The sequence below is a fragment of the Hetaerina americana genome, unplaced genomic scaffold (genome assembly GCF_022747635.1).
Source record: "Hetaerina americana unplaced genomic scaffold, ioHetAmer1.1.p SCAF_7, whole genome shotgun sequence".
In the NCBI taxonomy this organism is placed as follows: Eukaryota; Metazoa; Arthropoda; class Insecta; order Odonata; family Calopterygidae; genus Hetaerina; species Hetaerina americana.
In genome coordinates, this window is record NW_027287316.1 from 32,315,854 (window position 1) to 32,335,992 (window position 20,139).

General features: G+C 39.1%; 1 protein-coding gene across 2 annotated transcripts in view; it reads left to right on the plus strand.

Moving 5' to 3' along the window:
* rols (rolling pebbles) overlaps positions 1-20,139 on the plus strand; it is a 173,437-nt gene that overhangs the window by 128,537 nt on the left and 24,761 nt on the right. For both annotated transcript variants that reach the window (XM_071594958.1, XM_071594959.1), the window contains exons 2-4: positions 10,020-10,229; positions 17,602-17,883; positions 18,646-18,797. In XM_071594958.1, coding sequence (XP_071451059.1) covers positions 10,020-10,229; positions 17,602-17,883; positions 18,646-18,797 — 644 coding nt within the window. The remainder of the gene's footprint in view (positions 1-10,019; positions 10,230-17,601; positions 17,884-18,645; positions 18,798-20,139) is intronic.

Genomic DNA, 20,139 nt, shown 5'->3' on the forward strand with positions numbered 1-20,139 from the left:
AGAAACCCGGCGTCGGCATTAGTCTACTCTTCCTGAAAGACGCCAATGGGGCCGCAATGTAGCGTTTTATCTGACGGACGTCTCACTTCAAGTGCTCTACACATATCCAACGAGTAACATATCACATACCCAATGTGTAATATGTACACGAGGGACCGATTAGGAAAATATTGGATAGATATATCAACAAAAGATTAAGTGGGAACGGGTAGAACGACGGAAAGGAAGGGCATGTAACTTTATTTTGTATTTTGTAAAAAATTAACGGAATTGTATTGGGGGTTTAAGTATGAGGTACCCCAAAAAATGGAAACTATAAATTGCCCGATTCTAATCGAACGGGCCAAATGATTATTATTATTATTATATCCAACGAGTAGGAATCGGGTTATATCTAAAAAAAATGCTACTGCCTCCGGGATTCAAACCTAGGCCCTCGGGGTGAGAATCCAGTACACTAGTAACGCTCCACCCGGTCATCATTCTTCTGTTATTCTTCCATCTTTGGTAATATATTCCAAAAATATTTCTATCATCTACGCTCGACGCTTTTGTTCGTGATGCCACTCGTCTCTGGTGATGCAACATTAAAAGAGGCCAGAGCGTCGATGATGAGGGACGAATTGCATCGCGCACGACTTTCGATGACTCACTCAACGGCGTGCTCCCACATCTCATCACGGAACCGTTCTTCTTACCCGTTCTCCGCCCTCGCGAACCGGGACAGATGAAAATACTCTTTCAGGAAAGAGTGGTATTGTCCACTGTCGCGTAGTAGGAACTCCCGGGGAGAGGGGGCGGGGTCGCCATAGAGTTCTTTTTAAGCCCTTCATATCGGGAAGGCCGAAGAGAGAACTTCCAGATCCCCCTCGTTCTCATTGACATAACTCTCGCGGTTCGCAACCTCGGGACTTCGGAGAGTACGGGCAAGAATTATTTGCTCTCATTCATCTTCTGCCTCCGCTAATGGTCGGGCGGCTATGGGCTCAAGTCTTGGAGAGAGTTAATAAAAAATAATAACTGAGCCCGGCAGCAAATGGGCTCGCGAAGTCTTTGGCAAGAGCGATGTGGAGGTGCCCAGCGTCGGGCCCGTATTGCGGGACTACGGGGCTCCATTTTATGCAACGAGGTATCCATGTGCGAATTCGTAAAAGTTGCGTTTTCTCCGCGTTCGTTGTGAAACGTGTCTGTTCGTTCTATGGTGCCTTTTATGGAATTATCCCTTTCTTGTTCACACCTTTCGAGCACGATGGGGACTGTTTTTTTTGCAAAATTGGTTAATGTCAGAAGTAATTGGCGAGAATCGTAACCCAATTTCACTTCCTGTTGTGCTTGTGTTGATGTGGGTTTTTGCACTGAAATGATCGGCACGCGAAGGAATTAAGCTCATTATTCCCTGGAAACTCAATGGAGCCGTCATGTACCATTATAATTTTATAATGGGTTGAGTGTTAAACTCACGTCCGCAAAAATAAAACAAAATTTTGGTTGATTGTCGCAATTTGCGATACGGTATGATTATTTTATTTTACCTCATTACACTCTGAAGAAAATAGTTTGTTTTTTTCGAGAAATTTTGATGATTTTGGTCCAACTGCGCGGTTCCATGGCTATTGCAGTTAATTACATTTAAGCATAGTACTCGAAAATACTGCAGTACATCGATTTTCGTATCATATGAAACAATATTATTTTTTTATTTATATTCACAGAGGTCAATATCATCATATCCAGTCTGAATTTCCCTAGCACATTTCCTAGGGAGCTGATTTTATACTTAATTGAAGCTTTTATGCAATGATAACATGCGAAGGCTATCTAACCAAACTACAAAATACTATTTATCTTACTGGAGACATGGGAATTGAAAATGCGACTTTTTCGTAGTGCCATGAATTACACATTCCAAAGATGCCTTGGATGATAATGTCGCGTATATGTACGTCTCCTCTCGTTATCATGAAATGCTTCCCTTTTCTTAAAGTAATGTTAATTATTCATTTTGTATCCATGGAAAATGTTTTTTAAATACACCCGCATAGGTTTGACTCCCGTTTATGGCAATGATTCTATATTTTTGTATGTCTTTCAGTCATCAAATGATAATGATTCCTAAATACGCGAGTTTCGAAATAAATAATCATCCCTGCGAAGGGCGTCAATGACTGGTATATAAATAAAATCAGATTATACAAGTATACTGGCTGCATACAAGGAGTGGTGTTGGTCCACAGTCCATAAATACGATCGCCGTCCTCCTGAGCGCTCAAATTTGATGTCAAACGCGAAGACTCGAATTCGAAACGTCAACGCTCGGAAGCCAGCATATGGTAGTCCTTGGCCTGGACTCATTGGCTATTCTTTCTTTGCTCCTTTTTACGGCGGCGCGTGACTCAGGCAGTCGATGGACGGGCGGAATTTTTATTTCACGAGAACGAAGCAAGTATGGATGTATACTCTGGTCAAAATATTCCTTCAAGCACCGACGACCATTCCAAATGGAAAGCGTTACGATGTCGAAAACATAATTAATGAACAAATCGAATATTTCGCACAATCGAAGCCACCCAGTCATCTGGACCATCATCGTAGATTGAAATGTTGGTTATGACATCGAAAACTCGACGATTATAATAATCGCCCGAGATTGGATTAGTCGATCCATCGAGTTTCGAGTGATGAAAATTTTCCCACGGAGGGGTGGGGTTCCGAGTTAACACGTGTCCCGCGGTCGGCCGAAAGCGTGAAAAATGAGAGGCTCCCGATTTTTTACTCCCCGGAGGAAACCCGCGTCCACAAATAAAAAGTTTCTCCTTGTTCCTGCGGATCGGAACACGAAGAAGGCAAGCTGGAAAGGAGTGAAATATAGCGCCTTTTGTAGCGGGACAAAAAAAGTGTAGTACAAGGGTGCGTGTGTATGTGTGGGTAAGGTTTCTTTCAAGCGTTTCCATGTCGATGTGGCGCCGGCGTAAAAGAGAGTAGGTACGATTTTTTTTGGTGTGTGTCTAAATTCCTTTTCTCACACAGTTCGCTCCTCCGGGCACACATTTTGCCTTGCAGCACTTTTTGACCTCTAAAGGCTCCCCCGCGTCTCACTTTCACTCGCCATTTCGATTGCGTCACGCCTGCCAAAGTGGCGGGGCGCTTTCTTTCGATAAAGCGCGCTTTTATAAGTTAGCTCGCTACCTGAAAATGCCTCTCGTCCATAAAGTTCACGGCGGATGGTCGCGTTCCTTTTTTTTTTATTCGTTCGTGTTCCTCGTCGCTCTCGGCCACTTGGGTGGGTTGGACGAAATTTGGCGCCCTTGTTGTTTTTCGTGGGATTTATTTTTTAATTTCTCGCCATGTTGAAGTGGCGATAAGGCACACCTCAGAGAAGGCGTGAATATTTACACTCTTTACCAGACATGGCTTTCGTCTTAAGTGTTTGCAGGGTGAGTACGTTCTGTTTTGCGACTCGAATACGCTCCTACGTTTAGGGCGTTGGAAATCTCACACGAAAAAAATGGATAAAAATTATCGGCAGCTCGTTTCAACCAAAAAGTGAAAAAATTTTAAAGCGGACTCTTTTTCAATTTTGAAAATGAGACGTGATTTTTTTTCGATTCGTGAGTTTTTGTTTATCAGGTAACCAGGTTTGAGGAGCATATTTTTCTCCAATGGGAAGAAAACAATCGAAACCTTTTTGAATTTCGAATGAACACTTAACATTGCGGTTTTTTCTCTCTTCGCATGGGTTGTTGATTTTTCAATTTCGGGTGTATCACAAGACACCTTCTCATAAACATACAGGAAGTCATAAAAAATAAATATTTCCGATTAGCGAACAAATAAATACTAAGTTGCCCCTAAAAAAGCTGTCCGTTACAGCTTCCGACAAATTCCGAACGTGGATTTGGGGTTCCATGATTCTGGATGTGAAGAATCAGTTAATAAAAAAAAATCAAAATGACATAAAGCTGAAATAAAATCCAGCATTACAACATAGATTGTGTGGAAACTGATAAGCTGCTTTAAAATGATTGCTTATTGATCAATAAAGCAACGGGAAGCTTTCTATGGCTCTCCAATTCCAATTTTTGGGAGAGAGTACGAACGCATCTACGTAGCACGTTAACGGACATATTTGCTGAGGATTAAACAATTGCTTGTGCTTAATCCATGGGGTGGGAACCAAGTGGATAAAACTCAACAGGAAGGCCTACTCAATATTAAAATTTTCACAATTTGAGCTCATTCGTGAATTTCAGTCGAATAGAGAAAGACAGGATAAGGGTAGAAAGTTGATGAAGAGGATACCGTTCAGCGAAAAAAATAAATAGTCGCGTCGATGTAAACATATCACTTGAACAGTTACTATGAATAAAATCCAATAACCATTAACTTCTACCGAAATAAAAATTATATGAGTTTGATTTATATAATTTTTATTGAAGTTATAGTTCAAAGAAGAAAGAGTACCGGTGTCCAATATTTTAAATGCGCTTTAAATGTGTCGAGGCGTTATGCGACGAATTTTCTCTGTTGGTGTACATTATATTGATACACAATACATAATATCGAATATATATATATACACACAAACATATATATATATATATATATATATATATATGTATATATATATATATATATATATATATATATATATATATATATATATATATATATATATATATATATGTATATATATATATACACATTCAAACACGAAATCCCGCCAAACGGCGAATAAATACTCATATATACAGAAACATATATAAGGAAAAGGGATAGGAACACGTATAAAGGACGAACACAATAGAGGTGGGGAAGGCGGAATCGAACGGATCACAAGAGTAAAAATATTTCCTCAACCGGGACTCGAACACCGGATCTTTCCACTTGCCGGGCGGATGCTCTTAACCACTTGAGCTATCGAGGATATGTAATTATATATATATATATTATAGATAGCTCAAGTGGTTAAGAGCATCCGCCCGGCAAGTGGAAAGATCCGGTGTTCGAGTCCCGGTTGAGGAAATATTTTTACTCTTGTGATCCGTTCGATTCCGCCTTCCCCACCTCTATTGTGTTCGTCCTTTATACGTGTTCCTATCCCTTTTCCTTATATATGTTTCTGTATATATGAGTATATATATATATATATATATATATATATATATATACACACATATATATACACATATATATTCGATATTATGCATTGCTCGTTTTCAATTGAAAGGAATAAGTGTATATTACGGGGACTAAACGTTTCTCGCATCAATTTTCAGCTTTATTTCCGGGTAAGTTGAATAAAGCTTCATGTCGATCGAGATTCGCGCCCGCGGCATGGCGTCAGACCGTCGGAAAAAAATTTCGAATGGTAGCCGTCGCATTGTCCATCCTCATAGCTCTTTCCCATGTCTCCTCCTTCCTGTCTTCCTCCGTGTGAGTACCTTTCCACGAAACGTAAATGCGCTCAGCATGCAGCAATAAAGCGATTTAGGCCTGTTAAAAATTTAATTGACGCTCTAAAACAATTTTATCCGCTTGCTTTTACGCGGCGTTCCGCGGCGGCCCGCTGAGTTCCGCACGAAATTTCGTTCCAAATTCAATGATCGACCAGCCGATTTGGGAGAAAAAAAACCTTCCCGACAACTCCGCTTCCGTTTGCATTGTGTCCTCTCATTTTGCTGTTTAGGGTACCCGAGTGAGAAACCAGTTTCTCCTCTCATCGGCCGTCGTGAAATAAAGCGGGTATCGATTAAATGTTTATTGGATGATCACGAACATAGAATTCGGTGCTTCATTTATTTCTTTTGTTTCTTGGGAATGTCCATAATTTATAATTGCGGGAATATATAATGCGTTGTATTGCTATAGTGAGTAATTTTCCAGTTTAGTCCTTTTTTTCCCGTCCTCAAAATACGTTCGCGGTAACTAACGACTGTGCTGTATGTGGACCAATGGTAAAGCAATGTTAATTGCTTGTCGAGATATTATGTCTCCTCTGTGCTGAGTTCAGAAACGACCCTTCGCTTCCCAAGGCATTCCAATAGCATAATCTATTCGGCAAATATGCCAGCGTCTGTCGTGCAATGGTACACATTTCTTTTCGCGTGAGCCATTGTGATTATCCGAACTTTGAAAGGAAGATGTAGGGATATACTATTAGGATTTGGTAGCTTAATACGGGAAAATATTTTTTAGGGAAATCTGTAGTATGTTATATCATTATGCGGTGAATCATTGGAGAGGGGGCGGACATGCGAACTACCCCTGTAAATACATGCAAACACTACTACAAACACTACTGTAAACTCGTGTATGGCAGGGCTGCGTATAATTTTTCGGAAGATACCTGTCGATGGCAGTCACCTAGTGCTTTCATTTTTCGTGGATGTAATTTTAAGCGTTGTATTCTACGAATAATTTAAGGGATATTTTGGAAGATCATTATATTTAATTTATATTGATATAATTTAAACATCTTAACTCTCATATGTATGTGTGTAGACACACACACGCGCACGCGTGCGTGTGTGTGTGTGTGTACATGTATATACGTATACACATAAATACATACATACATACCCACACAAACCTTCCAACACGAAAAACCCGCCACATGGCGAACAATATTCATTCGCATAGATGGAGATAGAAGGGAAAAGGAATGGGAACACACATAAAAGACAAACACTGGAGAGGGATGTGTTTTTGGCAGTTGTAGATGACAGCTATGCTCGTTGTAGAACTCATCCGGTAAGAATTTTTTCCATCTTAATGGTTAAATTATTTTTGGTGAATCCGAAACGTGAAATGCCCTATTACCAGGAGAGTTAGTGAAAATAGTATCTGTAGTTATTTATCCATTTCAATTAAGTTTTATCATACCTACATATCACATAACTTAATTGTTCTGTGACGTGTAAATTACACATCACTCAATACGAAATGATTCTGAATATTAAAATATAATGAAAATGGCATTTTGGGGTAACTGCCTTATTATTTTGCTAGATGGCCTTATGGGAGACTTTATCGGTCAAAATCTAGCAATAAGGCCAGAAAATGTGCGCTCTTGTGCAACACGGATCGCAGTGTTCGTTGATGATTATTTCCTCGTTAATGCCCACATAAAACTTGTCATAGGTGAGGCAAGTACTTAGCAGCGAGTCGAACGTATGTACAGCGTTGGCGAATTCCATTCGCGTTTCATAATATTGCCTCAAACCACGTCAGTCTCTTACGGCGACTGCGGACTTCTTCTCGCATGTTGCTTACGGCGGACCGCGTAACCAGTTACTTTTCGCTCTCCTTGCAGAGGAGTGCAAAAAGAGTTTTCTTGCGCAGGCACCTGTGACTCTTACATGTGCTTAAAATGCCGTGGGACGGCTGGAGAGGACTGGTCGCGACTAGCTAGTGTGGCGTCATTGGGAAGAGCTGCTCGAAGCGAGTCGACAGCCAAAAAAATTTACAGATACATTTATTTTCAGCGTAGGTATTCTAACGGTGGCTGTTCCTCTACTGAGCGTAAAAAAACTCTTTGGCTTCCAGAAGTTTCAAATTTTTTAATCCAATTCCGCAAATTATTGCGATCATATTAATAGGTAAATTGTTTTAGTCGCATATAAATCCGAAGAAATTAATGAAAGTAAAATGCGATGGTATATTCCTAGTGATACATTATTAATTAATTAGAGTAATAAAGGTTTACGTACATAGTGATATTAACCATCGCCATTTCTTTGAAGGAATTCTAATTCCAATGAGTATGCATGTTTAAATATATTTCACTATGGTCTATTTATTCCGCAGTAATAATGGCGTAGTTTCTGAAATGAAGTTGGCAAATTTCTGCAATGGAGCACTTATTCATCGTGGAAACGGAGTTTGTCACATATGATGAAATTATAATAGGTATATTTGAACGTAATTCTACATTATTTATCTTGAATGAATGTGCAAGTGTCAATTAACCTTTGTCGTACATTACAGTTTTACAAGTTTAAGGAGTGCTAAACACGAAACTATGTGGTTTCGATTGATAACCACCCGAAAACTCATAGAGCCGGTGGTGTGGCCCTTGGCTCTGAGCTCAGGTGTCTAAAAATGTTACAGGCAAAATGGCTTCTTTTTTGTGGGTTCTTCTGCAACATAATTTTAAAGAATCAGTGATTTGGTAGCGTAGACATTATTAGAAGTTTTTAGTTGATTTTGTTGTCATTTTTTATTTATATGTAAGTGTTTTACCTATAGTTTGGTAACTGAAGTAATTTAAAACGAATTAAACGTCGAAATGCTAAGAAGTTATATGAGTCGACATGGGTATGAATCAGCTTAAAAATACCCTCTCTCTCTATTTTTGGCCTTTCTTGTAAGCTTATCTCTACGATAACTTGACCCTTTTTGGAGTACATAAGGCGGCAGCTGGAGCTACAATAGCATGATTCATCAAGGCAGGTGTTACTCTAGGCTGAATGAATTGTAGGTAGGTGTCTCCTCGATGGAGAATGGGATGGCACTGATGACATATTTGAGCAAAGAATATACATAAACGTATATATATATATATATATATATATATATATATATATATATATATATATATATATATATATATATATATATACATATAAGTACGTTTATGTATATTCTTTGCTCAAATATGTCATCAGTGCCAATGTATATATATTTATGTATTATATATATATATATATATATACATATATATGTATACACACATACATGCATACACAGAAATGAAGAGGGACATGTTGTAGAGTATGATGTAACAGTGGGTTGAAACAAAATATTTATTTGGTAGTTGTGTCCATGCAAAACATACAATAACTGGTAGATTACCTAATTATGTATATATATATGTATGTATGTACATGTATGTATATAACCGTATTTTTACTTCAACTTAAATACCAACTTTTAATCTTTTAATTTATGTCCAAATCCAGTCTATGAAACCTGAGAGGGAAACCCAAGTCGAGGATGAATTACTTGTTTTGTGGCATTTCATGTGCTGCAAGTGAGTCTATGGTTTATTTTCGTAATCAGTGGTATTTTAAGCGGGGGTAACTTTCGAGTTTTGTGAGTAAGAGTCATATGTATTTGATGATGACGAGGTTGTTCGAAAGGTGTATTAAACCTTAGACTTGAGTGATTTCCTTGGGTTATTCCGCTCCGTATTTCATTGAGTCGTCTGAATACGAAGAAAACTCCACTTCCAGCAAGTCGGCGACGTTGACCACGGCAGCAGAAGATTTAAGCCACAAGCCTTAAGATACTGCCTCGTTAAATTAGCAAATGCGATGAGTAAATCTTGTTACTTAAATACCATTAGCGATTTAGAATAATATGTTGTTGCATTAGCTTTTGTATGCAATCCGTACTGATCACACATTTTCAAGTACTGTTGTTTGTCTGGCTCGTTATAAGCGCAAAAAAAATTAGCATTGCAAATGGAGTGTGTCTATTTCAAATTTGTTGGGACCCTGCTGGAATTCCTTGCTGTTAGAGTTGGTCTGGTACAAAATATGCCAAAAGAAAGGATCGAATTAATGAGATGATAATGTTTTTTGGATACTAAAGTGCCACATTCTATGAGAAGAAAGTCAATTGAATGGGGAATATAAGATCGTAAATGAACAAATGGACTTAAAATTTTCATAAAAATGAAATAAATTTTTAATGAATAATATCGGTGAAGAAATATTCGCCAAGAGAAGTAGGAATTAGGGAGTGTGATTATTTTTCAGTACCTTTATTCGCTCTGCTAAACCTGGTCGGCAGTAAATCATTAAATGCAAAAACCTTAGTGTAAATGTAGCAAAGTTAGTAGTGTACATTTAGAAGTGTATGCATTGAGCATGCTGGTTGGTTAATGATTGCTTTGTGGATTTTGAACTTTATTGTTTTAAGAATTTAATAAATGTCTACATTTTCTTGTCTTTGTTACTGATAAGCAATTTCTATAGTGTTTCACACTTTCCCTCTGGTTCATCTCTCCCGCTCAGGTCTCCTGCTCCCACCGTCCCCTCCGACTTCGCGACCGAAGCCTCAAGACTGCGAGAGTGGGATCGGGAGTCGAACAAGCACCCTCCGGAGCGTCGCGTCCTCGGCCGCAGCCGCCTCGACCTCCTCGCCGGCGACCCCTCGGACCAGCCCCGTAAAGGGGTCTGCCGCCGGCCGGAAAGCCGGAAGCTCTGCCGCCCACCTCATAGCAGGTGAGCAACTGACCTCCCCTTTCCCTCCCGCATAACGGTGCGCGTGCCACATCCATTGGGCTTCCCTGAAAATGTCTTGGCTTCATTTCAGTACTTCTCCACCAATTTCAAATGACGCGGATTAAAAATTTTCATCTACGTCTTAACTCTGCAAGTCACTACGAGTTTATGAGGTCAACAGTCATTAAAAATGCGGATAATTAGTGTTTAATGGCATTCATTGTCGTGCTTTATACTTTCTATAGTTGTAGTCACGAACTGTTCGAGGGAAAAATGAATTAATAATCGGTTAGGCTGTCATATTCTCTCGAATTACCAATTTGGTCACGCCAATCAGTCTACGTAATTTGGAGCCAAAGTTATTCATTCAGTGTCAGTACTAAACTCGAATGATTTGTATTTGCCTTAAAGTTTAAGTCGAGCTTGCAATTTCTATACTATGTCTCCTAATCCAATCTCTTCGGTGATAATGTGACGCCATCATAACGATTCTACCCGAAACGGGGAGCTTTAATTTATATCCTGTTTTATTTCAAACTCCTGCGCAGAGGCCCAAGCACTCGACGCATAGTATTCAGGACAAGTTCAAACCAAAGTGAATTGTAACCTCTCCTAAATATTTTGACTCGAATATTTCCCCTTTTTTTCGTTTGATTTGTCCTGGTCTCCTTAATGCAGTTACCATTTTCTAACTCGGCCGTGACTGCTTCTGTTGCTTACTTGTTATTTTTTCCCCCTTTGATTAATTAGTTAGTAATTAAACTTTAAGGTCACAACATTTGGACTACCTGGTTATAATCAGGCCACTTAAATCATGTCTGCGGAAACGTCGGACAAAGAGGTGCGCACGGTTCAATAGCTTCGGCGTCATTGAACTGAAAAAAAAATCATTGCGCTCAAGAAATGTCAAGCAAAAAAAAGTTCGCCATTCGAGTGCGGGAATGTATTTCGCGGAGTCATGATTATTTATTGCTAGAGTACTATTTATAGTTTGCCCTTGTTTAAATCAAAAGCTCCCCATAAGCGTTACCTCGTCCGATTCATGCTCATGATCAAGGCAGTGTGTGCATTGTACAAACCTATCGTTGTGCATCGGCGATCAGGTAGACTCTTTTGAGTCCTTCTGGCGGCGACCGACTTCAAAGGTTTACGACCCGAGGCGAAAAAAAATCTCCTTTGGTTCTTCCGCAGAGAGGCGTGTCCGTGGGGGGGAGGGGTGGGGTGGAGAAGGTTTCGGACGTTTGAAACCCCCATCCTGCCCTCTTGATTGAAGCTCATCAAACTTGACTCGTTCTTCGGTCCGCATTAAGTAGTCAGTCGCTTGCAGTTCGCGATAAACGAACCATGAATCAGCCCCCGACTTTTATTCGTGCCTGCCATTAAATAGTGTGCCCACCTGCGCGTTTGTATCTTCGGTGCATATGCATCGTTTTCCTCGCGTTTTAACTTTTTTCAGGAGTTCGTGTGAAATACCTGTTGGATTCGGCGTTCAATCAATCTCTCCTTTGTTTACGCTGGTAATCGTTAGAAACTAGAAGATAGGATTTTGGAGTTGGATTCGTGCGAGAGGTTGAACCGTCTAGTTGTTTCCCTTGGGATATGGTCACGGACTTCGTAAATCCTCGGGAGATGTGAGATCTTCGGTGGTATAGTTGGCTTAAAATGAAATATTAACGTTTCGTGGCGCACTGAAGGGCGGCGTTCCTATTGCATTCAGTTCATTAACCTCCGTCGTGAACATTAGCAAAAACAATGAATTTTAGGAAAAAAGAATTTTGAAAACTGTTTTAATGTGGTATAATTATAATTTATACAAAATTATCCTCGTGAAAACTGATTACCGTGATAAAAGTGTTCACATATTTTTCTTGAGCATGGGAATAATTAGTTTTTGAGTCTGGATCGTGTTTCGTGATTTTAAACGTCTTATTTGGTTGCAGTTTTTATAATCGGGGTTTAATATATTTTTTTGTCCTTTCTTGACAATTCATTCACGATGTCCATTGATTGCTTAAAATGCTGCTCCCAAATGGAAGTGATCGTTCCATACCATTCTGGTTATTTTTGATGTGGTATTTCGGCTATACTATATTCCTTCCTATGTTGAAAAATGTGAACTTATCGCACGGCCCTTTTAAATGAAATGCCCGATTGGAATGAATTCTTGAATGGCAGATATTTCTTCAGAAATGGAATACAAAGTTCCCTTTGTCAGTGCGCACATCTATAGAGGGTCAGGCTTTATTGATATTTCGACGAGAGGATTTGAAATAGGTAGTTTTATGAATTATTTCCAGATTTCTCATCCATATAGGGTTCCGCTAAACATATTTTACGAAGCAAGCAGATGACTCATGTGAAGTTAAACACAAGGAACATTCTATCTAGAATTGGCAGCACAAGAAATTGCAAGCATCAATTTCATTATTTATTTTTCTAGTTAGAAATTAATTATTGATTTAAATTATGTATTTATACATATATAACTTGTATACATATATATTTATACATATATATGTGTGTGTGTATATATATATATATATATATATATATATATATATATATATATATATATATATATTTTTTTTTTTTTTGGGTCGCAAAAGTTCAGGGGGTAGAGTGTTGGACTGCTGACCGGAGGGTCTCGGGTTCGATTCCCGGGCAAGGCACTCTGGATACCTGCAGCTCCACCCAAGCTATGTGATTTTTCGGGTACCAGATCTTCCTTGGAAACCATAACCGGCACAGGGAAGGAATTTCACACGCCCTCGGGCTTAGTACTGGGTGAACTCTATCATTACCTACCAAACCGACCTTGGGGTTGATTACTGTGTTTATGGCTTATGGTTTATATATATATATATATATATATAAACAGGTATATATATATATATATATATATATATATATATATATATATATATATATATATATATATATATATATATATATATATATATATATATATATATATATATATATATATATATATATATGGGGTGGGGTGGGTCCTCATTCTGTTGCCGCGCGCCGTTCCCTCGGCCACCTGAGGAAATCATCCCAGGTGCCGCAAAATCGATTCATTTTCAGGCGGTCCGTTTCCTGGAATTTCCGCCCTGCGCTATCCGATATTCGGAAAACCGTATCGCCGGTCGGTCGCCTACGCAACGGGAACGCTTCAAACGAGTGCTTGTCTGGGAATTTCGCCTAAAAGCCCCTGCCATAAATTTTTTCTTTGCTTTGAGTTGTGTAATAAATGGTTCGGAAAGCCTTAATTAAATCCTCCCCGCTTCGTGATAAGGAAGTCCCACGGGAGAGACCTGGATTTCACATGAACCGCAGGGATTCGTGTTTCTTCTCTCTTCCTCACATCGTGTTTTTCGGTTCAAATGGAGTCGATTTCCTAGGAATCCTGCCAGTTGATGGAAAAATTTCTAGATTAAGCAACGGTACCCTAAAAATAAGCGAGGTTACGATAAGAAATTCAACCATTTCATATTGTTGAGACACCGTGCACAGCTGAAAACATCATATAACGAAATGCATTTTCGTTTTTGTATTATAGTTGCATCGTATTTGTTTAGATCGTTTTAAAAATTGGTCTTCATGAATTGAGTTAATACTTTTACAATAGAAAGAACCCTCCGCGTTCCTATTAAGGTGCCTCAAATCTGTCTTCTCTGCAATATTGCGGATGAAGCTTGGGAATTTTTAGACTTCATGCTGTTCGACTACAGTGCAGCAAATTTTCCTTCAAATTATAATGACTGTAAAATTATTTTTCTCCTCTAATTAACTCCATTGGTACTTTTAAAATTTTGCTGTAATTTTGTAAAAAGAGTTCTATTATGTTATTTGAGATCAAATTTGTTTCAATAGCCATTAATTTCCGCCTAGAGTTGAAAGCCTACTAAAATATTAGAGCTCCACTCATGAGAAAAATAATTATTTATTTTAATTGATTTTATTTGGCTCTATTATGTCCTATTTAATCCAGGAAAATGATCCGCCTGAATGAAGTGTTGGCGATGAGTTCATATGCCTTTTTTATTGCAAAAATTGATTCGTTAATGAAGCAGAATTATTGCACGCGGGGTAATTTTACTCGTGAAACCAGCCAAATAGAAAACCAACCGGAAAAATATTTATTGCAGGGTACCAGAAAGAGCTAATATGTTTAAAATGCGTTGAAAATTCAAAACTTCAGCTCGGATGAACACAAATTAGATTTGGCTAACAACAGTTTTCGCTTTTTTAGCATCGGGAATCGCAGCTGACTCGCGCAAGCGTCTTTGTCCCTCGCAAGCGAGTCTCGTCCCTTTTTTGTCCTCGGACCACACCCAAAACCGTCGTACCAGAGCCATTCCGCTATCTCCCACCTTAGAATGAAGTTTGGGTCGTGCAAAAGGCGAATTCAGCGTCCCAGAGGGAGAGATTGGCTTCAATCAACGTTTGCGGCGTCAGATAAGATATAGGAGGGAAGCGTTGGGTCGCCCCATTGACAAAAGTCTTATCAGAAGCCCTTGGCCTTCCGCGAGCGATCTTTGGTGGGTGGGGAGGATCTCATTCATCAGTCTATCCCGTGCGGGTTATTTCATCTTGAGCGGTCGCGGTTGGAGATTAAAATGCACTTCACGAGCGGCGGGTATTGACTGGGCGAGGGGAGGGGTGAATCGTGCCAGGCAAACCCGACCGGCCTTCCGCGTTTTAGGAATTATTGAGCTCAGTTGCATCGCTGACTCGCTTGAAGCGGTGGGAAGGTCGGAGGAGGTGTATTCGACAGTCCGAGGTCAATTGCACAGTGGACAAAGATGGGTGGAATGAGAGTGGAAACGAGGTTGAAGGGAGAACAGAAACCCCAAATCGCCGTGGGTCCGCCTTGTCCACATGAGGTACTCGTACGCACTTAAGGGCAGGGGTGTCTGAGCTCCCTTTTTTGCGTGATGGACCGGGTTTAGAAATGTCAAACATGGCGTAACACTGCTATTGATAGATTTTATGATTATTTAGAACGGTGTTATGATGTCCACAAATTTATTTATGTAATACCGACCATGTTCTCAAAGGCCAAAGTGTGATCGTCGATTGGTATTGGTTAGGCGGCTGAATGTTTCAACGGTGAAAGATTATAGTTTTTTCTACGGTTCTCACGGGTAGCCAGCTCTAGGATGGGAGGAACCGTCTCAGCTCTTGCTTGCGTTCAATGAAACGAATGGAGAAAATCATATGAAATGGTAAATGGAAAGAAAAATAGAGAAGCAGGCATAACGGGACATCTAGGGATTTTATCGGTAAAAAATGAACGATAGGTAATTGCAAATCACATTTTAAGTAGCAACGCATTAAGGTGCTGTTTAGAAAGAGCTGTAGATGTTAAGTCAATTGAATATTAATGACATCAAGTTTGGACTGATATATTTTGCTCTGCATAAAAATTCATGTTTGTTTCGTTGCATAACCGTCGAAATTAAACATGGAAATGTATTCGCGCGGACTGAACTCCTATCGTGGATGAGTAAAGACCGAATTGAGAAGCATGTAGTGGACCTTCCCTTTGTTGTACTCGCTGTTTCACTCTAATGAAAGAGGGGGAAGTAGAAAAAAATGACTCGTGATTCGTGATTTTTACGATATTCATCGTGCTCAAAAGTTCAAGGCAGCTATATATAAATCTCTAGGACCCGTTATGGTGGGTGTAACAAGAGACCCGGATTAATCCGATGAACAACGGGGATATCCGCATTTGAGTTCGGTATAAATTGTGGTTATCGAGGTCTCTGCGGGTGACTTTTTATCCCACCCCGTCTGCCTGCTTCGCGCTCTGATTGTTCGTCCTAAAATCTACTCAAAGCCAGTGACGAACGGATTCGTGTCCCGCGCTCGGTTTCTCAGATGTGATTAATTAAATGTTGCAAAAGGCTTAGAGCCCAATATTTAACTCCTTTCCCATCAAGTTGGATTTTAAGATATCATGACCAGGTATTATAATGTCTCATTAAATTGAGGGTTAACTTTAAACTCCGACTACGGCCAAAACACAGTTTTGTGATCGTTAATTAAGTCCAAAACTGACCATTCAATTTTCAATTACTGAGATACGATGTTTGTGAAATCGGATCGGTCGGTAATCTCCAGGTTATGTCGTTCGCGTTAACTAATGATTGGTTTTAACGAGACGTTATAAAATTGGACCTATTTGTTTACTGTCGAAATATGTGTTACATGAATTAATTAAAATAATAATGGTGCGTATTTTCCATTTGGTGTGTACTTTTCGTTAAATGTGGCGTGAGAATCATAATAAAAAATACTCCGTATATTTTTCATGCACGTTAACTTTTTATCCTTTTCGTACTTGGTAGAGTTTTTGACTATCTTTGGTTTTGTCATTTTTGTTATTCTATCTTAGCTGTGTGTGTGTGTAACTTAAGTAAGTGGAAACCACTGTACACAATGGCATAACATTAGAGGAATACTTTTAAAGCCCTACATTCCGCCCTACATGCCGCCCTATATGCCTATCCTTTTCCTGCCTCTGTAACGTATATCTTAACGTCTGCCCTCTTTACAAGTCCCCAGTAGTCTATTGGTACTCGATATGCCCCGCATCTACTTTTCCTTTGTTCTTTGAATTTCTCCCAACACCCTCTGTCCTCCTCCACCATGCCTATAACATCCTTGTTCATTTGTCTTTCCGCCCATTTCACTTTTTCCATCGTTCACCGCATCTCAAAAGCCTCCAGTCTACGTTTATCCTCTTGCCTCGGCAACCAAGTTTCCGAATAATATAATACGACGAACCATATTAAAGTTTTCACTGGTATTTTCTTTAAATCATGGGGGCATGGTAGCCCATGGAAAAGAGCGGTGGACCTGAGGGCCCGGATTCGATTCCCGGGCACGACTCCCTGGGCACCCTCAGCTGCACCCAAGCTGTGTGATTTTTTGGTTACCAGGTCTTCATGGGAAACCATAGCCGGCATAGGGAAAGTAATCCCCCCCTACCTTGATGTGTGACTTTCACACGCCGTCGGGTTCAGTACTGGATGAACTCTAACATCACATACCAAACCGACCTTCGGGGTTATCACTGTATTTATGTTTTCCTTTAAATCGTTAATTTTGTTTCCTGCCATTGAATCTTTCCTCATTAAAACTTCTTAACCGAACAAAATTCTTCTTTTAATGCCATTACTAATCTATTTCTTCCCCATTTTTCGAAAACACGTCCCTCAACTTAAACGGGGTTTCAATACCGTTTAGGAAAAAGTATCGAACCCCACCGCCAAATTGTTGGTATTTTTAAATGTTCTCCGCATAAGTCTCCGTGGAGGTGATTGATTCATTTCCGGATTCCCTTATCTTTTTGCAGGTTCGGGCGGAGTTGGCCCGAGGGTAATAGCGTCGGCCGGCAGTGCGGCGACTGTCGGCGGTGCGGCAGTTTCATCGGCGTGTCCGTCTTGCGGGATGCCGTTCGACAAGGCCAAGAAGCGTCGGCTGATAGACGCGTGCGGTCACGAGCGCTGCTACTCGTGCATGTTCGCCAACGAGGCGTGCCCTCTCTGCGCCGCCTCCATGATGGCATCTTCGAAGGAGGGCGGTGGAGGCAGGCCGACGCCCCTCGGAGCCCCCCCGCCCGGGGGCAACATCGACAGTAAGGGCCAACCACCCTCACCTTCGCTAGTTCTGTTTTCCCCCACGCAATTTCATGAGCGCAGTGCTCAATTGATTCCAATTTGGAATGATTATGTACGGAGAAATAAATGCTTAAAAGTAATTTTAAAATTGAAAAAATCAGAAGAAAATATTTTTTTTTCACGGTAAAGGGGCAGCATTGGCAAGTGTTGACTATCATAAATTTAGCATTCACTCGCAAAATCATCACTTATTAATAACTTTGTTTCTTGATACATGCTGCTAATGTTAATAATTTAGGTGTTTAATATTTTTAGGTGTTTTTATTTCACGGAATACTAATAATTCACCTCGAATTCATTACAAAATTTTTAATAGAGACCACTCACTGGACGTAATTCGTGGTCTCAAAATCTTAATAATGTCACAGATACATAGGTGTAGACATTACGATAGGAATCAAATGAATATGGTTTTATGAGTTAATTACTTTTTGTGATATATCATACAGGGCACGTCAGTGTGTGGAGGGTGTGATTGCCTATGCCTTGTTCACTCCCATTGACTGTGTCTCTGTTTTTGGCATCACTTTTCCATTCCTTCTACAGTAACTATTTTCCGTCATTATTTCCATGATGTCGTAATCAATTTTGTTCCATACTCAAATATCGAAACAAACTACAATTTTCTTTAATTATAATTTAAATTGTACTAAAGAAATGATAATTAATAATGTGTGCCGGATTAAAAAGCATAAATAAAAATATTCCATTTTTCTCAGTTGTCGTCCTGCCGAAAGCAAAGAAGGTATCAGCCAATTCATTGTCTGCAAGTAGTGCTTCCATCAGAGGTTCTGAGACTGCTCTATATGGTGGGCGTGAAGGCTCAAGACCAAAGATGAAGACAAACGGACATTTCACATCCTATATGAAGGTAAAACAATTGTGTTGTTGTTTATGTTCTAAATTGCAGCAGGAGAATCTTAACAGGGACAATATTTTTTTCCATATCCAACAACGTTAAGTAACATTTGAGCATAATAAATGAAAATATAGTTATGTCTTTTTGATATGTATTATGTTTTCCCTTCTTTCCCATCCATTGGCATTCCTCCAATATAAAAATTCAAAATTATTTATGCAATTTTCAGTTTTCTACTTAATTTTCTTATTATATATAGGCAAAGTAAAAAAATCATATTTTAAGCCAAAAAGTAATGCCTCTCCAGTAATGAAATTCAAAAAAAGAGAGGAACTTTTTTTAAAACCTTTGTAAAACCTTTGTTTTAATACCCCATATTGTTGATCTTCTCTTAAAAACTAGGCTAATTATATGCCTATTATTATGGTTATTGCTCTCTGTGCCTTAGTGAAATTTTGCTATTGCTCGCTAGTTAATGAGTTGGTCAATTTTAAACACTTATTTTATTATCTTTCTTCTTTTCCATATATGCATTCTTGATGAAAAAATATGCATATTCTTTTTAAGCTTCTGAAAATATTCATGTGCTCATGAAATGAGTTTCCGGCTACAATTGTCAATAGGTCGCACCCATTACAAAAATATATTCATCTGTGTTTTTTTCATTTCATTTCATTCTCCCTTTAAAAACTACCACCTAATCTGAATTACCCTAAAGCAGGACTTGTTGATTTCATTGAGAGTTGAATAGAAATGTAAAGTGGCAAAAAACCTGCATCAGTAGCTTCCCGAATAACTGAGCATTTTTTTGCTACAGTACCTTCACTTTGTTTAAGGATCTTTTATGTGTAGGTTGTACTTCCTGTTTCATCAGAATTCAAATAAAGAAAGTATGTCCTGCATGCATAAAATATAAACTTCAAAATATTCACCTTCGTGAAAGTTGGACATGCGGCTTCAATGATTAATTAATTTGTTTGTACATTTTGAGTTTTTTGTATTAGAATTTTAATCTTTTTATGTAGTCAGTTTAAATTTTATTCGGTGACCAAATTGAACTCTCTGTCGGCGGTCTTTATTTTGAATTTTTTACAAGATGTGGAAGTTTTCTAGTTTTAAAGGTCCTCTAAGTTCTACTTAGAATTGCATATGAGTAGGAAACTGCTCTTATCTTCCATTTTTGGCCCCCTTTGAATGATATTTATTTTTTGGTATGGAAACCAACAGTAAAACACAATTGTGATGGTGTAAAAAAAAATACCTTCTCAGGTTTTACACTTGACCAGATGCATTTTAAAGGATTGATTGTTGAAATGATTTTGGATCACTAACCAAAAAATGACCTTTGTTCCTT